The sequence below is a fragment of the Lathyrus oleraceus genome, chromosome 4, assembly GCF_024323335.1.
Source record: "Lathyrus oleraceus cultivar Zhongwan6 chromosome 4, CAAS_Psat_ZW6_1.0, whole genome shotgun sequence".
Classification (NCBI taxonomy): domain Eukaryota; kingdom Viridiplantae; phylum Streptophyta; class Magnoliopsida; order Fabales; family Fabaceae; genus Lathyrus; species Lathyrus oleraceus.
The window spans coordinates 453,998,096-454,018,572 of record NC_066582.1 but is presented as its reverse complement, the minus strand read 5'-3'; the positions used below and the strand labels follow the sequence as shown (position 1 = coordinate 454,018,572).

The 20,477-nt window shown below is 35.8% G+C and overlaps 2 protein-coding genes across 2 annotated transcripts; one reads left to right on the top strand and one right to left on the bottom strand.

Annotated features, from left to right (window-relative positions):
• Positions 1-5,143: 5,143 nt before the first annotated feature.
• LOC127076084 (E3 ubiquitin-protein ligase SINAT3) lies at positions 5,144-7,795 on the top strand. Its single transcript, XM_051017638.1, has 4 exons — positions 5,144-5,301; positions 5,459-5,647; positions 6,123-6,509; positions 7,266-7,795. The coding sequence occupies exons 2-4, from the start codon at positions 5,471-5,473 to the stop codon at positions 7,626-7,628; spliced, it is 927 nt and encodes a 308-aa protein (XP_050873595.1). The 5' UTR covers positions 5,144-5,301; positions 5,459-5,470; the 3' UTR covers positions 7,629-7,795.
• Positions 7,796-17,263: 9,468 nt separating this feature from the next.
• LOC127137943 (uncharacterized) lies at positions 17,264-18,798 on the bottom strand. The gene is made up of 3 exons (XM_051064350.1): positions 18,418-18,798; positions 17,923-18,351; positions 17,264-17,524 (listed from the first exon to the last, which is right to left on the bottom strand). The coding sequence occupies exons 1-3, from the start codon at positions 18,796-18,798 to the stop codon at positions 17,264-17,266; spliced, it is 1,071 nt and encodes a 356-aa protein (XP_050920307.1).
• Positions 18,799-20,477: the final 1,679 nt, after the last annotated feature.

Here is a 20,477-nt window from a genome sequence, read left to right as displayed (position 1 = left end):
AGCGGTGATCCTTCATTGGAAACAGACGTAGCAGACGTTAATCCTTAATTGGGATTAGGCGTAGTATTAAGCGGTGATCCTTCATTGGAAACAGACGTAGGGCTTTGGTCTTGTCCGGATCGGAAGCGTGGCTTGGATTCTAGATATTGAATCGGAAAGCGGTGAAACTTTGAGTTCACATTGAGGTACCGCATGCATGGAGTCACATTGTCTTGCATCGAGTCGTTTATAGTTATGTGATCATTGAATGCATGTATTGATATGGGTGTGACGCATGTTTGAAGCATGTGAGATGATTGTTTGTTAATATCAGTGATATAATAATACAAAGTGTGATGAATTCTTGAATTGTTGTTTTAATTCATTGTGCCTTATTATTCTATTTCATAATGATTTGAATTCTCACCCTTTCTGTTTGAATGTTACCTTTACATGGGTATCGTGCAGATACTACAGAGTAGTATTACTGGAGTAGGTGGACGGTAGCTCACTCAAGAATAGCTGGAGAGTTTCCGTATTTAGTTTGAAATTAGGTAATGAGTCAATGCTCTGGTCATGTAACACTGGGTAGATTAGTGGTATTGAACTCATATCTTATTTTGATATGCTTTATGTCATTAATTGTTTTATTTTATTTGAAGTGATTATTGAGAGATGATCATGGTATGGGACATGGATCATATTATGAAATACATGAGTATTCTTTATTTTCCGCTGCGAACGCATATTGCTTGAATATTCATGATGAGTGAAATGTGTTATTTTGAATGACCAGGTGTATTGTTGGTTTTTGAAAGTTTTAAGTTTCGAAAACGTCGATGTGACGCCCTTTTCTTTATATGCGTGCTTATTTACTCTGATTATATGTTAAATAATTTGGGGTAGAAAAAGGGGTGTTACATCAGACCCGATGTCATGACATCTGTATACAGAACATTCAGTCTGAATGTTATGTATTATGTGATTGCATTTTTAATGCAAATCTGTGTATGATTGATGAGATGATTGAACACGTTATCAATCAGTAATTACAACGAAATTAACTTATACTTTAATCATAAGTGCATCAATCTTAAATTATCCACTATCACTAGACCTAGATGCTACACTAAGGCCATCACTGACCTGAATTGGATCCAAGCCATTAAGCTTAAATTGAAATCTTTAGTTGACACTAACACTTAGGATTTAGTTCCCATACCCCCTGGCAAAAGATCCATTGCTTGTAAATGAATCTTTAAGATCAAATTTCATGCAAATGAGACTATTGAAAAGATATAAGGATGGCTTAGTGGCCTAAGGCTTCACTCAAACCAAATGCCTAGATTATTTTGAAACATTCAACCATGTTGTTAAGATGACCACTATTAGGATCATTTTATTCTTGGCGGCCTCTAATAATTGGTTTACTCATCAGTTATACATAAATACTGCTTTCCTTCATGGGTACTTAGATGAGGAAGTTTACATGAAACTTCCTCCTAACTTGAAAGTCAACAATATTGACCTTGTTTGTACATTAAAAAAATACATTTATTGTTTAAAACAAGCTAGTCACCAATGAAATTCCACACTTACCAATACTCTCATTAACTTAGGCTATCAACAATCTAAGGCAAATTATTCTCTTTAAATAGAGAATCATAATAATTGTTTTACTCTATATTTGGTCTATGTTGATGATCTTATGTTTGCATGTAAAAACATTGAGGAAATAAATCACATCAAACTTATCTTGGATACCAAATTTAGTATCGAAGACTTAGGAAACATCAAGTATTTTCTAGGCTTTGAAATTGCTTACTCCACTCAAGGCATTTTCATTTGCCAACAAAAATATAGTATTAACCTTCTCCAAACTACAAAGTTTCTTGGTGCAAAACCTATTAACACACCTATGGATCTCATCATAAAAATAACTCTGAAATTGATCCACCTTTCACTAACCCTACTTCTTTTCGAAGTATTATTGGTAAGTTGTTATATTTAACTCATACTCGCCCTAACATCAGCTTTTCCATTTGTAGGCTCAGTTAGTTCTTATCTATCCAACTAAAGCTCACTTTTAAGCAACAATATGGATCCTACGCTACATTAAATATGCTCCAGGCCAAGAAGTATTTTCAAGAAGACTCATCCACCATGTTATCTGGCTTTATCGACTCTGACTGGGGATCTTGCAGCGATACCCATAAACCAACCACCGACTTTTGTTTTCACACTGACAATTCTCTAATATGTTAGAAAAGCATGAAACATGGAGTTTTTTCAAGCTCATCATCAGAGGTGGAATATCGCGCATTGGCCAATGCTAATTATGAGACCCAATGGTTGTTGTACATTCTCAAGGACTTAGGAATATCACACTCCGACTTGTGAATATCTTTTGTGACAATCATTCTGCAATTCACATTGTCAATAATCTGTTGGTTCATGAACACACAGAGCACATATAAATGGACTATCACATTGTCCGTGACAAAGTGCTCAACACAACAATTCATCTTATGTTGATTCATTTAAATACAATAAGTTGCCGACATTTTCTCGAAACCTACTTGGTCCCTTTTCTACACTTATTGACAAACTAAGCTTACATGACATACTCTTCAGTTTGAAGGGGGTCTTAAACATATTTAACATTTATTGTTTTTATTCTAAGGCTACTTTTATCGGACTTAATTATTTAGTAACTGGTTAGCTATTATTTGCAATGAGTCTATTAAGGCATCTACACTATATACTATTGTGTATATATTGTCTCTCTTTGAGCAATGTAAGAGTTAGGTTGGAGATTTATAATAATCCACTTCATTATTCAATTTATTTTCCCCTTTTTCATATGTCCAATGGATGAATGTTAACACAATTCGTTATAAATTCCGTGTTCTTCACCAATAATACAGATCAATGTTCAATAATAAAATACTCTATTTTTACCAAAATGTACCAACAAATGCACATTTTCTATGTTAGATGTATCATAGCCATTGTTCTCCATTTGTGAGATTTCTTCTATAATAACACAATCACATTAAAAATTGAATATATATATATATATATATATAATATATATATATATATATATATATATATATAAGTTCATAACCATTTTGAATCAAAATAAAATATGAACAATTAATATAAACACACATCTAACTATAACATTTGCATTGATGAGAATAGTGGTAATGGCGATGTGTAATGTAATAACAACGACATGTACAATAAAAGCAATCGCACGCTGACGTCTACCACAATAATGGCGACGATAATACGACAACACAATAATGCGTACGACAAGAACGGAAACACACAACAAGAACAATAACTTGTACGCCAATACCGATGATACGTAAAACAAGAACAGCGACATGTACACTAAGAACAAAAACACCAGTGACACATACACTAAAGATGGTGCATGAACCGACAAGAATAAGGATGAATGTAGAAGGGAAAAAATTAGAGTCAGGGTGAGTGAAAGAGAAAGGGGAAGATGACGAGCGAATGGGGAACATGTTAAGAATCTCACATCGGACAACATATGATCTGAACATGTGCTTATGTGTGGGACAATCCTCATCCTACAAGCCGATTTTATAGGGTTGAGTTAGACTTAACCACATAATGTGTATTTATACTTAGAGGGAATATGAAAATATTTTAATTAATATGACTTTAACTTTAATGTTTATATTCTAACGAATAAAATATAACATGAGTGGAGGTATGTGATGCTTGGAAAAATAGAAGATATGTTATTTTTGTTTTCATATCGAAGTATCTTACTTTTGATTATGATTACTAGTTCTTGAGGTCAAATCCTTTAACTTGCTTATCAACTGTTATGTAGACCGCTTATTGCTATTTTTCAGAGTTTTGAGTTGTAATTTTATATCCTTTTTGTTAGGGAAGTTTTTTACTAGGGAGCATTGGACATTGTGGGACTTCTTCTTTTTGGAGCAACACCTTTGTGAGAGACATACCACATATTCACCAAAAATCTTAAGGTGATAGGTGGGTGGATTCTCTCACTTATAAATGCTCAAGTCTCCATATTTCCAATCAATGTGGGACTATTATCTACACTACTCACACTTGATACATTCTCAACACTCCCCCTCAAGTGTGAGTCCACAATGCTCCCCCTCAAGTGAAAACTCTTCTTACTTCTACAAACTCTTGTACCACACTGGCGCCGTTGACACTCTTCAATGGAACGTTTCTTATTCACCACACCGACGCCGCTGACTTTCGATACAAGTAAGTCAGCCTCTTTCTCGAACTAAAGACTTATGTACCATTTGTTGGGGGAGTTTTTCACTAAGGAGCATTGAACATTGTGAAACTTCTTCTTTTTGGAGCAACACCTTTGTGAGAGACATACCACATATTCACCAAAAACCTTAAGGTGACAGGTGAGTGGGTTCTCTCACTTATAAATACTTAAGTGTCTATATTTTCAACCAATGTGAGACTATTACCCACACTACTCACACTTGATACATTCTCAATACTTTTTTGATACATCTTATTTTAAATCGACGTGTTTTATATATATATATATATATATATATATATATATATATATATATATATATATATATATATATATATTTTAACTTTTTCAAATAAATAAATAAATAAATATTTATTATTTATTCTTATGTTCTCACAATATTCTTGATTTTATTTCATCTTATGTCCTCACAATATTAAGATATTAATATAAAAATATATTTAAATAGTAAAAAATTCTTTTTATATTTGAGTTCAACAAATTTATTTATTTTTGTTTATTATCGAGTCTAAAGTAAAGTAATACTCCTACTTTTTAATATAATACTTTTTATTATTGGATTTTGTTTATTTATGTTTTTCCATTTATACATATGTATGAATTTAGAAAATAATGTTCTTATTCAACATAATAGTAGCTGTCAAAATAAGCATAGTGGTAAAATACATTTAAGCATACTACATGTTTAATTCTTTATATTTATTAAACTCTAAATAAAACACTTTAATTCATACTAATACTCTTAACTAATGATTATTAATTTATTCTTATGGCAAGTAAAACTCTCTACTTACCCTGCCCCACATAATTGACCCTAAATACACTTCAACTTTTTCTTCATTTTCATTCTATCTGAATCTTTTCCCTTTCATCTCTCTCTCTCTCTCTCTCTCTCTCTCTCTCTCTCTCTCTCTCTCTCTCTCTCTCTCTGGTTTTTGGACAACTCTGAGAACCGTTGGATTCTAATCAAACGGTCAATAGCTGTTGTGAACAACAAGGTATGAAAAACAAAACATCCTAGATTCTTAATTGGGGTTTGGTTTTCTCTGATCAACCAAGTTAAAAATCTTCCCTTTATCACAAACCCATCATTGAAAAGTAGCTAAAATTTTGATTTTGATTTTTTTTTTTGGGATTGGTTCTTTGTGGTTTTAGGTGAAACAAAAAATGGATTCAGATAGTACTGTGTCTTCTTTGATCATGATGGATGAAGATTTGCATTCACATCAGTTTTCTTCTTCAACTTCTAAGCTACATACCAATGGTACTCCTACTTCTACTAGTGTTCATGAGCTTCTTGAATGTCCTGTTTGTACCAATTCAATGTACCCTCCAATTCACCAGGTTTGTTCTTTTGTTCTTTTTTGCTTTCATGGGTTGGATTGGAATTGGATTGCATCCAACAATTCTGATCTAGATGTTTGTTTATTTTTTCTTTCTTTTTTGTTTTATTAAGGTTTGGTTGCAGTGGAAAGGGTACAATTTTGTTTAGGTTTTTTTGGTTGGATTTTGTTTTGTGGATCTTGTGTTTTTGCTTGTTTATTTAAGGTAAAGTTTTGCTTCTTTGTATTTAAAAGAAGAAAAGAAGTAAGATTAAGGTATAGTTTTATGATTAAGGATGGATGAGATATTGAATTTGTTAGATGAGTTCAAAACTCTAGAATATATGCCACAAGCAACAATCTAGAGTTTTTGGATTCTTGTTGAGCATTTTCCTTTGGTGTTGTAACCTATATTGAAACTTTGTCCTACTCTTGATCAGAGAAAATTTTCATCATCATGCTAATTTCTTAAACAATTTTAACTTTTGTTTTTGCAGTGTCACAATGGGCATACCCTATGTTCAACTTGTAAGACAAGGGTACACAACAGGTGCCCGACTTGTAGACAGGAGCTCGGCGATATTCGGTGTTTAGCGTTGGAGAAGATAGCGGAATCACTTGAGCTTCCTTGCAGATACACCTCTGTTGGGTGTCCGGAGATATTTCCGTATTACAGCAAACTCAAACACGAGTCTGTTTGTAACTTCAGACCTTACAACTGTCCTTATGCCGGATCAGACTGTTCTAATGTTGGGGATATTTCGCAACTTGTTGCTCATTTAAGGGATGATCATAGAGTTGATATGCATTCTGGGTGCACCTTTAATCATCGTTATGTTAAGTCGAATCCCATGGAAGTGGAAAATGCTACATGGATGTTAACAGTAAGTATATGATGTTTTCTATATAATACTTAGAATAAGAAAAGATAAAAAAAAATGATCTTAGCCCATGAGGCGAGCATTGCCGATGCCTCATAAGGATTAAAGTATGTCAAATTTCTATTTAATGTGAGACTCTCATCCCAACAAACCCTCTTTATGCTGAGGACTAGTCATCCGAAGCGTGGACATATGCTGGTGCCACAATAACAATGTTCTTAACACTTTCTCTCCTTATCATGCTCCTTACAGTGTTGTCAAATATTGGCCATGGCGGATATCAGAGGCGGTTTTTTTGGCTCTCTGCCGTGGCCAAATTTGTGAAGGATGCTCCATATCTATATGCAGATATGGGGGTGTCATACTTCGGATTTTCGGCTCTCCGCTATGGTCTGCCACAGATAACACTGGTGGCATTTGCAGCAGAGTTTCCTTGATTTAGGGTCTGTTTGGATTGTTCTATTTGAGATTATTTACTGCAATAAGCCCTTGCGAGACTGTTTGAGAGAGCTTATAGAAATGGTTTATGATATGTCCATAAGTTCTCCAGAATAGCTTATGAAAACATGTTACACCTTATATGAAAATAATTTGACTTTACTTTATCTTTTGTTATATAAATAGCTTATTCATAAGCACTTATATGATAATTGCTTAATTAAGTTGTTTATGGACATAGCACATATCAACAACCTACACTTATTGATTTCTCACCCTCATCCAAATTGATGTGCCGTACTGTTTTATTTTGTCTGTCAGGTCTTCCACTGTTTTGGACAATATTTCTGTCTCCATTTCGAAGCCTTTCAACTCGGAATGGCCCCAGTTTACATGGCATTCCTTCGTTTCATGGGCGACGAAAGAGACGCCAGAAGCTACAGCTACAGTCTCGAGGTAGGCGGAAGCGGCCGCAAACTAATCTACGAGGGAAGTCCAAGGAGCATTAGAGATAGCCACAAGAAAGTTAGAGACAGTCATGATGGCCTCATCGTATACCGAAACATGGCACTTTTCTTCTCTGGCGGCGATAGGAAAGAGTTGAAGTTAAGAGTTACCGGACGGATTTGGAAAGAACAGCAAAACCCTGAAGGTGGAGTCTGCATACCCAACTTGTGTAACTAGATTGTTTGCATATTTTCCCTCTAGATATAAGTTATGTAGGGGTGATTAATGTTGTTGCAAGTTGTTGATAATTTTGGAAAGTTATTGCATTACACCTTAATGAATGGTGATGTTGGTTTCAAGTTTCAACTTACAAAATAACAAGTTTCTTTCCCTTTTTTAACCAAGATACTTGTCATATCTTTGTTCAAAAATGTATCATAGGCTTAATTCTTCCAACAGTTTCTTTTATTCTTAGATGCTCTACATTGTTTTGTGAATATTCTAGTGAAAAGTTTTACACGAGGTTCAGTGTTTTACAACCCTTGCAACCAGTTGTAAAGAGTTTTCTCAATGATAATGCTACTTTATAAGAATCTTTAAGAGTGTCTACTCTAGTATTTTAAATGTAAACGATATAACTCATTTGTAGAAAGCCCTCTGAACTATTGTCGAAACTCTCCCGTTTTATAGCAGAACCACACATCGGAGATGGCTGTTCCGCCGTGAATCTCCTTTGTCACCGCTTTCCTTCCTATTTCATGGCAGACCCTTTCATCCCGTGGCTTTTACTCAATGAGACCGATGCTTCACCCAATCTCTCACCCTCGAGCCCTAACCCACCGAAATAACAAAAATCCTTTGCTGAAGCTGTCAGGGTCTTAGTGGACTTGGAAATTACAAGTGAATTAAGGCATAAGGTGCTTGTTGAAAGGAAAGGTTTGGCCTTCTTTATGGACTTGGAGTCCGAAAATCTGCCTGTTTACTGTAGTTACTGCAAATGTGTTGGTCATCACTCTGATATGACAACTGCAATAGAAGACCCATTGTGGAGAAGGGACAAATGGGCAAAAAAGATAGCTTAAAGAGCAAAACAGGTCTGGAACCTAAACAGGTGTATGTTCAAGTAGAAAAATACATCAGAGATGGATACAAAGGAAAAACACCAATGGGGGAGACCCCTCCTATTGTGGGAGAGCAACAGTTGAATCCCTCAAATCAGTAAAATTCTAATCATACAATACCTTTGACAGGTCACAACACATTACACGTCGAGGCAGATAAGAACACATTACATGTTGTCGACTCTGAAAAGAATAGTATACAAGATTTTGGGAATGTAGATAACAAATCTTGTGACAAGGACTCTGTTAGCTCTTTGGATACTGACTTTGTAGATGCTACCCAAATGTTTCATGAAGACAATTATTTGGAGATTGTTGAAGAAACTGCTTTAGACATGGTTCACCAGGATGTGCAGCATGACATGCTTTTCCTACAACACTCGTGGGCAAACATTGAAGATTTGGAAATGATCGCTAACCAAGATAATTTGAATGGCTTCCAAACAATCAAGTCAAAGAAGAAGTCCAAAAGTCAGAAATCAAAGTCTAGACCCCAATATGGAACAAGATCTAGAGCTGGTCCTACCAACATGTCCTTATGAAATGTCTCTATTGGAACATGAGAGGCATCACTAACTCTCCAACAAAATTAGCTTTAAAAAGGACTCTCACTGTACATAAACCTGACTTTTTGTTTATTGCTGAGCCTTGGATGTCTTTCAATGATTTTCCTCCTAGGTGGTTGTCTAGACTTGGTTTAAAGATGTTTGTTATTAATACTAGGATTGACTTAGAGCCTAATTTGTGGTGTTTCTGTCTTGCTAGTTTAAATCCTGAGGTGATCTCAGTTGTTGACCAACATGTTTCTTTTTTGATTAAAGACCAAAACACCATTTGTGGTATCACTGCTGTTTATGCCTCAACCAGTCATGTAACCAGAAGATCTCTGGCAGAACCTCAACAATCTCCTTGTAGATCATAATATCCTAGGCCTTCATGACAAAGTTAACGCGGCTGAAAGTAATCTAACTTGGGTTCAAGAGAAAACCATTGAAGAAGGATACTCTGACAGGCTTGCTGAGCTTGAGAGGTCTGCTCAATCTCAACTTGATTTGGCCCTGTTCATTGAAGAGCTCTTTTGGAAAGAAAAAAGTAAGGTGAATGAAGCTCTGAAGGAGATAGAAACACAAGGTTTTTTCATAGGGTTGCCAGGATTAAACAAACCACTAGGAGGATTTATTCTTTAAATATTGAGGGCAACATCATCAATGACCACTGACCAGGAGAAAATTGATGAGCATGTTGTTTCCTATTATAGGAACCTTTTTAACAATGATTCTATTTTGCAGGAAGACAACTTGATTGAGAAGGTCATCCCCGACATGATGAATGAACAATCTAACAACCTTTTGACTGTGTTACCTTCTCAAGAGGAAATTCATAACGCAGTCATGATCCTGGACAAAGACAGTGCCCCAGGTCCGGATGGGTTTGGAGGGTTTTTCTTTGAACATTACTGCGAGATTATTAAGAAAGATGTTATCATGGTTGTCACTCAATTCTTTACTGATGGTTGGATCCTTCCTAATTATAATGCCAACACTTTGGTCTTGATCCCCAAGACTCCTTCTGCTGATGCAATTGAGCACTACAGGCCCATTGCCCTTGCTAATTTCAAGCATAAAATTGTTACAAAGATCATTGCTGACAGGTTATCTCAGATGCTCCCTTCTCTGATCTCTCAAGAGCAAAGAGGCTTCATCCATGGAAGATCTATTAAATAATCCATTTGTATTACTTCAGCGGTAATCAATCTTCTTCAAAACAAATGTCATCTTGGTCACTTAGCTATGAAGATAGATATTGCTAAGGCTTTTGACACACTGAGCTGGAGTTTTATTATCAGGGTGCCCAGGGCCTTTGGTTTCAATGATAAGTTTTGTCACTGGATCATTGTTATTCTCAGGTATGCCACCATTTTGTCACTGGATCGTTGTTATTCTCGGGTATGCCACCATTTTTGTATCCATCAACGGTATCCGGAAAGGCTATTTCAGTTGTCACAATGGGGTCAAATAAGGTGATCCTCTCTCACCCCTTCTCTTTTGTCTTGCAAAAGAGGTTCTTGGTAGGGGTATCACCCATCTAGTTTCTGATCAGCATGTCAAGCTTATAAATGCTACTGGGAATTTTATTTACGCTTTTATTTTATCTAAACAAAACTGAAAACCCTCGTGTTACTTTCTATAGTACTTGAACCGCTTTTATTTTATTTAAACAAAACTGAAAACCCTCGTGTTACTTTCTATAGTACTTGAACCGCTTTGTTAAAATAAAACAATCCATATGGATACAAACTTATATTTTTATTACTTCAATACATTTAATACACTTGTTAAATTGTCATCAAGTTTTTGGCATCGTTGTCATGGATTGTTGAATTATTTTGTCAGGTCAATTTTTGTGCTACGATTTCTATTTTTAATTTTTAATTTTTGTTATTTTAATTTTTATTTTATTCTAATTTCTCGACTTTTGTTCTTATTTAGTTTTTTATCTAGTTTAGTGCTACCGAAATATTTTTTTATTTAGATTGTGTATGAAAGGTAAAAGAAGACTTGTATGATGAAGCTTGATTTTCAACTTACTTTGCTAGCACAACTTGAAGTTTTGTCAAAGCAATTGGCCGCCACAACTTTAGCTCCCGCAAATGTTAATTCAATAAGGGCATTACGATGTGATTTTTATGGTAAAGATCATTTCAGTGGGCGTTGTGTACCCTAAGGATATGTTGCAAAGGCATATTATTTGGGAAATTATCAAGAGCCAGATCCTTACTTCAATACTTATAATCCGTGGTGGGACAATCCACCATCAAGGGAGCCATCTCTTTTAGAAGATACTATGAACCAATTTATGAAGAGGACTCAAAGCAATTTGGAATCAATAAACTCAAACATCGAAGCATCCAACAAGAACATTGAAGCATCCAATAAAAATATTGGAGCATCCATGAAGAATCTTGAAAATCAAATTGGCCAGTTATCTAAACAATGACAACTAAATCAAGTAGAGTTTTTAATAGGAATATGTTTGATATTCCTAGGGATGATGAAGTTGAGAGAGAGGTCGAAGATGAATGGGAAGTAGTCGATGAATGATGAGTTGAAAAAGAACAAGAAGAAGAGAAATACATGCCATCAAATGAAAATTTGAATAAAGAATAGAAGAAATTGAGGTGAAAAATAGATATGGAAAAAGAGAAAGAATTCAAAGTGAGGATGATCTAGTTTTTGATGAAGATCCAAATGCAATAATTTGCTTAGACGTATTTATCCAACAAAACAATCTTCAACAAAAGCATGTCACTGAAGACTATTTTAGAAACAAGGTAGATGAAAGAAAAAAAATTAATAAAGTATTGGATGACATTTATGCCTTGTGCATTACTATCGAGCTGAAGAAGATATGGAAGCAACATCATCAATACCTCAAGTTCACGGGATCTTACTAAACAAAAGGAAGAAGAAAGATGATGTGTTTTTGTTGGAACAAAATTTGTTTGTCTCATATCCATTGGGTTTTGATGATAACAAAGTATTTAAAAAACAATTGAGTATACTGATATTTGTTCAAATGTGTTGGACCATTGACTAAAATTTCATGTATAATCCAAGTATTGGTTTTGGCTATGAACATCTTAAGAGAAGCTTAAAGACCTGAATTTGATGGATCAGAAGCTGAAGACCAGACTCTGATGAAGTCAACTTTTGAAGAGGTCAACATCTGAAGGTCAGAGTTTAAAGACCAGACTTTGAAGAAGTCTACTTCTGATTATCATAACCTGAGCCAGTCAAAGCGCTAGGACCAAGGTGACTCTTATAGATCATTGTCAATCTCTGAGCCTACTTTGTCATGTGAAGACCTAAGCTCTATTTTCTTCATAGTGTTAGCTGAGATGCAACTTATAATTCCCATTGCAGCAAAGGAATTTCAAACAAACTTTTAATGCCAGTAACCATTTGTAGAAACATCTCAATGTCTCTATTCAAGCTTCTCAAAGACTTTATTATGTTGGATCTTCAACAAATCTTTTCCTTATCTATTTAAGGAGGTGAAGATTTGAAGATAAATAACTACTTCCTCCGTCCCAAAATAATTGTGATAGTTGGTCATTTCACACAGATTAAGAAAATGTAATAAATGAAAGAGAGAGAATAGTATTTTAACCAAATTACCCTTGTTTACGATTGGTGTATTTGAATTATCATAAGTGCATAACGAGAGAATAATAAATGGAGAGTATTAATTAGATGACATAATTGGAAGATAAAAATTAGAATTGCATTGGAAACTAAAATGCGACATATTTTGGAGTAAATAATTTTATAAGATGCAACAATTATTTTGGGACAGAGGGAGTAATAAACTGTTGACACTCAAAGAGACGTTACTTTGTCAAAATAAAGCACAAACTGAACTTAGGATTTCTTATCCTTGTATATCTTAGAAATACCTAAGTCTTAAAAGAGTCTATTTGCATTGTATTCTTTCTACACCTCTAATTGTATATCAAGTGTATTACCCCAAATGATCATTTATCTACTAGGTATATTGTTAGAAGTCTCTTACTAAGTGTTTGAACATTTGAAGTCCCTTGCTTCTGTGCTTGATCATAGAAGTCTCTTAGTTGTGTGTTTGAGAATTGAAAGTCTCGTTCTTGTGGGCTTGAGCAAATTGCAATCTAGTGTGGTTATAGTGAAAATTTGTGTTATCTCTTTTCTCAAACGGGGACGTGTCATTCTCGTCGTCTTCTTCGGCCAAATGCCAATCTCGAATGACCTTCAACAAATCAAGCCCACTCAAATTTAAGTCAAATACAAAAAAATGTATATTCTCTTTTGCCTTTTCAAACACCTAATCGACAAAAAGAACACTCTCTACACGAGAATCATCAAATCAGCTTGTAATGAAGCCTTAACTTCAACATTGATGGTCTCTTTTAGGGAAAGTATCTTCGATCTCGCTTCCTCTAACTCTTTGTCCTAATTCTGGTATTGATCACCATTCTCCTTCTTATACGCCTCCAACTTTTCCAATGAGTATTGACCATTTTGAGGATTTTTTTTCAAAGAGACGAGCTTTTTGTTGGCTGAATCCAACAAGATCTTATTCTAGTCAAGGCCTTCTTTCATCCTCTTCAACTCTGTTTTAAGCTCCATAAGAGACATCTTAGCCTGATTATATTCATCAAACGTTATTCATTCCAAATCCCCCCCCCCTCTCAATGGCAGGTTACTTCCATGTTGAACAATTTTCACACACATTATCTTATCCCTCTAAAAGTCGTTTGGAAAGTTGAGGTGGTCGTGTATGAAACTCACACTGTCAAAATCCTTAACCCAAAGCGAAGTAACTTCCTAATTTTTAGAAGGAGACGAAAAGGATGTTCCCTAACAGGGAGCAACCAAATCACCCCCTTGAGCCGCCTCATCTTCCAAATCTATTGAGGCGTTCACCTTCAGGTCAATGTGATTTTCCCTTTGACAGCTTTTTACTTTTTAGCCCGTGGAGAAGTCCAGGCCTCGTCAAGAGAGGTCGGATTTATGGTCGAGAGCAGGATCACATGGATTATGTGAGCCTCTTCCACTTCTTTTCTTTTCTTTTTCTTGGAAACTCAAATCATCAAGCCAAAATGGTCGCTCTTCTCGTTGGCAACCCCTACCTCGTCTCACTCAAATTTCTTCGTCTCTAGCAAAATTTTCTTCTTTGAAACCGTCAAGGGTGACACCCTTTTTACAAAAGAATATTTTTTTTAAATAAAAATAACATATTAAATTAAAACAAGCATATGAGTGTTTCTTATGTAAGTATTTGTTATGTGATTTACTGTCCTCCTCATGATCTATCAACTCCCTCAAATTAGAACATAAAATTCCCCATAAAAATCGACGACATCTTTCTATGTCTCGCTAATCTTATCATAGTTGAATATTTATTATATGATTATTGTTTATGGAAATGGAGTTATGAGGTTAAGGTTGCAAAAAATTTATGATTTAAATGAGGAAGAAGATGAACAATAGTATGTGCATGAATGGGCACATTAGTTTATTGTGTTTTGTTTCCATTATTTCGTTTCCTTCTATTATATATTCTTTAATACTTTTGTTTGACAAGATGAAGTCATGGTTGAGTTGGTTGAGGCCTTAGTCTCCCAACCACCAAAACCTAGGTTCTAGACCTGCGTGCCCCAAATCTTATTTTTACTTTCCATTATTGTATTTTTCCCTTTTATGTTATTGAAGGATTTGTTTTGATAGTTGAGGATCATGGTTGATTTGGTTGAGGCATTAGTCTTCTAACCCCTATGATTTGGGTTCAACCCTTGTTTGCCACACATTTCTATTTTTGTGCATTTTCCTACTTTTTCTACTTTTTGTTTTATTTTTTTGGCATTTATTTTAATCAATTAAATTGTCATTTTTTATGGATTTGTAGCATTTAGCTGTTGTTATTTACACTTTATTTGTAATTTCATTTTTATATTTATTTTTCTATTTTTTATTTCGATTATTATCATTGTAATTTCACAATATTAATAATTAATAAAGTGTGATATGTGTGGGGTTTTGTTATGTTTTCTTTGAGCTATTTCATTGTTAAAAAACGTATTTTAATATGTGGATTCGATATTTTCATGTCGTTATTCCGCCGATTTTTTATCGATATATTGATTGTATTTCGCCGCATTATGACCCTTTGCATACGACGTCTCATTTGTTGTTGATACACACAAATCGACTTTGAGCATATTATCTAGGGTTTCACTTGCACTTCTTGATTTCTTGCTTATTTTATTTATCGGTTGTGAGGTTCACTTAATATCGGTTTGGATACTGCTTGCTTTGTATGAATTAAACCTTACTTTATGACTTCATTCGGTTAAGTGTTTGAGTTCATTTCCATTCCATTTTTGCAATGATACATTTTCACGTTAGATTTTCTTTCAAATCATGATAACAAACAATAATCCAACATCGTTGTTGTTTAAGTCGAGTTTGAATTCAACTTACGTTAACCTTGCACGGTCTTGTGGTATGTGACATCCATTCGCATCCTCGCATCACGATCTTAATTCGTGCATACTTCATTTTTACTTCTTTCAATTTAATTACTATGAACGTGTGTTGTACATATGATGTTGTGTTTCTATCTCCTATTCACATGGCTTACTCTTGGGAGTTCTTACAATGAGACCATTTTCTCGTGCGCGTACACTCATTTACTTGCGTTTGTTAATTGGGTTCGATTTAATCGTTTCATTATTGAAATTCTGGTATCAAATATGAGATGTCGAAGGTAATGTCACGACACTAATATCTGAACAACAAGTGAAATATAAACAGGATAAAAGCAGAGAAATAATTGAACAAGCGACACAAGCAATTGTTAACCCAGTTCGGTCCTCACCTACGTCTGGGGGCTACCAAGCCAGGAAGGAAATCCTCTAAACATAATTAGTTCAAAGACTCTCAGAAAACAACTTCAAGTTACAGTCTTTTCACCTAATCTCTACCCGTGTGACTTCTATCTAAGAACTCTTAGATATGAGACCCTACTCACTCCCCCTCAATCACAGCAGTGATATAAGAACAAATACATAAGAAAGAAGACACACTTCAAGGATACATACTTGATCTTGCTTAAAAGCTTCAACCAAGTAAACAAATACACTCGTACTTCAAAGCTTAGAGTGGACAAATTACAACACAAAACTCAGTCCAATTCATACATCAACAAGATGAATGAATGGCTCTCAATTCACAAGTTCACACAAGACTAAAACCCTAAAACTCTCTCACTTCATCGTTCGTATCTTGTGTTTGTAAAATAGGTTTTACATGACCTTTAAATAGAAGCTTTTTGAATGGGTTTGGGCAGCATGAAACCCTAATTCTATTTTAATTGCGTATCTCCTAAGAACCAGCAGCTAATCATTCCTTTTTGGAAAAAAAAGAACATTCTGGTTTTAAATAGAATTACTCCTTGAATAGCGCATGCAATCTCCACGTAAGCACACAAAGATTTGCATGAAAAATGCAACAACAAAACACATAACATTCAGACTGAATGTTATGTATGCACATGTCTTAACATCGAGTCTGATATCTTGACTAAATCCTACATAACCATATTTAAACAACCTGCAAGAAGCTGATATCACATGTCAAGACAACACGCGTGACATCTTGTGATAACACTAAGTTTTACCAAAATTGATGCCAACACATAGAACCAACAAACTCCCCCTTTGGCAAATTTTGGCTAAAACATACATCAGATCATACGTTCACAAGAAATCAATCAAAGTATCAGTTCAGCAGCAGAAGTAAACATACACACATTACTAGCAGAAAAAGCAACTAGTAAACACACATGCGCTTGTGCTCAGAACACACCACATCCCCCTTCAGCAACAACCTGCTTCACACAGACAGAACACAGAGAGTTCTCCCCCTGTGTCAAACAACTACACACCATACAGTTCTCCCTCTTTGTATCAGACAAACATCACCTATAGCTATAGCTACTTCTCCCCCTTTTTAGCCAAAAGAGACCAAAGAGACAAAATAAATGTCTATTTAGTCATTAATCGAAATGTCAAAAGTTAAAGGGTTACAAAACCAAGTACATAATCAGCTGTAAGCAAGCTGAGAAACAGATCAACAAAGTAATACCCAAAAACAAGTAAATCCATCAAAACAATAACAAAAACCATCAAGTCAATAGGGACCAAGGTCAAAGGATCTAATCAGTAGAGCTTGAGCTTGCAGCTTCATCAACACTAGAAACAGAATTGCCACTTGTCTCATCATTGTTTGCAGATCTCTCACTAGAGGTGTGGGCTTCAGCTTCCTTAGTATGTTCAATATTTTCACCTTCAGCTTGCTCCAAGCTGGCAATCAAGGCTTCCAACGATTGTTTCCTAGTTGTTGTTACCCTTATCCCTTCACCCAGCTCTTTACAAGTCTCCTTAAGCTCATCAATTGTTCCAACTTTTGAGGCTGGCTTTTTCATGGCAGATGTCATGACAATATCTTCGACATGACTTCCTTCAAACAGTTTATAGTGCACAGACAGAGCAGGTTTTCTTCTACTAGGTAAGTCATTACAACGCAAAATACCAGGGTGTTGATTCCGGATAATCCCACAAATCATAGAGGGAAAGGCAATAGGCAGCTTAACTGCATTAGTAGATGCATGCTTGATGATTTGTTCAAAATAAATCTACCATAGTCTAAATTCACTTTGGTTCCAACAGCAAAAATAAACCTTCCAAGGGTATTAGCAATGGTGGAAATATGGTTGGTAGGCACCCAATTTGAAGCTCCTATTTTATGCAATATAGCATACTTGACAGTCAACTTCCCAGCAGGAAGATGCTTTTTAATAGGCCAACCTTTCACCTGCCTAGCTGTAATCTCTCTATAGACCTCATTGTCTGTAGCTTCCAATTCACCTGCACCCTCAATTTTTCTTCCCAGAAAATTGTTAATAACAATGGGAGAGAATGTGATACACTTACCCCTCACAAACACCTTGCCAAATTCCTTGTTGTTCTTATCAGCAATATCCTCAGGAATGTTGATAATGAATTCCTTAACTAAACCCTCATAGCATTGAGAGAACCCAGCCACAGTCTTCAACAACCCAGCAGCCTTTATCAGGTCCATGACCTCCTTGACTTCAACAACATCTTTTCCCAACTCCCTTTCCACAACCACCCTTCTTTCAATCACAAATGTCCACTTGGCAGCTCCATCCTCAAGATGGAAAGAGATGTTATCCAAATCCACAACAGCAACTTTAACAGGAGACTTCCTCACAGTGGTTTTCTTCACAAGAGAGATGTCATGGACATCTTCCTCAACATCCTCTTCAGACTCAGAATCTTCTCTAACCTTCCTCTTCTTCACTTCAACCTTGCCCCAAGATTTGGAGGGCCCAATACCAGCAGTCTTCTTAGCTTTTCTAGCTGACATAAGATCAGCCACAGATCTTCCTTTTCGAGTCTTCATGCGTTTAGCCACACTTGGCTTTAAATGATGAAGTAAGTTATCCTCTTGATCATCAGACCTATCATCCTCTAGGTCAATCACATCGTTTGCATCATCATGCTTCTCAGAGTATGAAGCATTGGCAGTTTTAGATGCCACAGATTTTCCTTTATCAGACACAGTTTTCCCTAGAGAGCACAACCCTTCAGCAACCATGTCCTTCTCAGAACTGGAGGAATCATCATCCTTCTCACTATGTTGTTCAACCTCAAGAGAGGGGTACATTTTAGATAGGGGAGTAGAGACTCCCTTCACAAAATGTCCTTCATTAAGGATTTTAGTAACTAGGTTTCTTATAACACGATTAGTGTGGTGTATATCTTCCTTAGAATTAGTGGCAGGAGTTGAGCCAGAAGGGATACTAGAGATGTTACCTTGATTGGGGCATGCAGAAGCTGAGGCATCCATGGGATGGTTCAAATCAAGGGCCTCGCAGGGAATAACTGATAGAGGGACCACATCCAAAATCTCATCATCGGGAATATCCATGGAAGGAGCGCTAACCTTTTGAGTAGACTTAGTAGTTTTTGAAGCAGAAGTATTTTGATGTTGTGAAATTTTGGAGTTTTTATGGAAAAAATGTAGTTGCCCTAGCAGAGGTGTGTGAGGAAGGAGCAGGAAGATGGAAGAGTTGGAGTAGGTAGTGAGGTTGTGGGGGTAGCGTGTGAAGACGTAATAGATGGTATTTCCAAAACTAGGTGATGATTTACCATAATGGGGGCGCTTTATTTTAGCCACATAGGCACTAATTTGCGTACTTTTCCCACTCCATATTAATTGCAACAAGTCTTCATAAATGCAAAGTCCTGATTTTCCTCTCAGGACTTCAAACTGATTTGCATCCAAGGGCTTTGTAAAAATATCAGCTAACTGCATCTCAGTAGCAACATGCTCTAAGGCTACAATCTTATCCTCCACGAGTTCTCTAATAAAATGGTGACGGATATCAATATGTTTTGTCTTGCTATGATGAATAGGATTCTTTGAGATGTTTATAGCACTCAGGTTGTCATAGTACAATGTCATGACATCTTGTGTGACATTGTATTCAGTCAGCATTTATTTCATCCACACCAGTTGAGAACAACTACTTCCAGCTGCTACGTATTCAGCTTGATATCTAGCACAAACACCTACAATGAAGGCAATGTCAGGTCTGCTTGTTGTAAGATATAGCAGACTTCCTATCATGCTTCTGTAGAGACTTTGATCCACACTGACACCATTTTCATCTTTAGACACTTTCAGATGAGTAGGAGCAGGTGTCCTCTTGTGGCTTGCATTCTCCATGCCAAACTTCTTAACAATATTCTTGGCATATTTACTTTGAGATATAAAGATAGAATCTTCCATCTGCTTGACTTGCAGGCCAAGAAAATAGGTTAGTTCCCCAACAAGACTCATTTCAAATTCAGACTACATTTGCTCAACAAAATGTTGAACCATTTTACTTGACATCCCACCAAACACAATATCATCCACATAGATCTGAGCAACCATGAGCTTTCCTCCTTCATCTTTGACAAATAAAGTCTTATCAATGCCTCTCTTTTTGTATCCATTGTCAATGAGAAACACTGTGAGTCTCTCATACCAAGCTCTAGGAGCTTGTTTCAACCCATAAAGAGCTTTCCTCAACTTATACACAGGCTTTGGAAGATTTGGGTATGTGAATCCCTTTGGTTGTTCAACATATACTTCCTCATTCAAGTATCCATTTAAGAAGGCGCTTTTCATATCCATTTGGAACAGTTTAAACTTCAGAATACATGCCACTCCTAGCAATAATATAATGGACTCCAGGCGAGCTATAGGAGCAAATGTTTCATCAAAGTCAACTCCTTCAACTTGAGTGTATCCTTGTGCTACCAATCTTGCTTTATTTCTAGTAACCACACCTTTTT

Excerpts from the sequence above, each read along its gene's own strand:
- LOC127076084 (XM_051017638.1), top strand. The coding sequence starts at position 5,471 with ATGGATTCAGATAGTACTGTGTCTTCTTTGATCATGATGGATGAAGAT. Across the intron at positions 5,648-6,122 it reads TGTACCCTCCAATTCACCAG|TGTCACAATGGGCATACCCT; the intron begins GTTTGTTCTTTT and ends TTGTTTTTGCAG. Across the intron at positions 6,510-7,265 it reads ATGCTACATGGATGTTAACA|GTCTTCCACTGTTTTGGACA; the intron begins GTAAGTATATGA and ends TTTGTCTGTCAG.
- LOC127137943 (XM_051064350.1), bottom strand. The coding sequence starts at position 18,798 with ATGTACCCCTCTCTTGAGGTTGAACAACATAGTGAGAAGGATGATGAT. Across the intron at positions 18,352-18,417 it reads TTGAAGTGAAGAAGAGGAAG|AAAACCACTGTGAGGAAGTC; the intron begins GTTAGAGAAGAT and ends TCTCTTGTGAAG. Across the intron at positions 17,525-17,922 it reads GAGAGATTACAGCTAGGCAG|CCAGCCTCAAAAGTTGGAAC; the intron begins GTGAAAGGTTGG and ends GCCATGAAAAAG.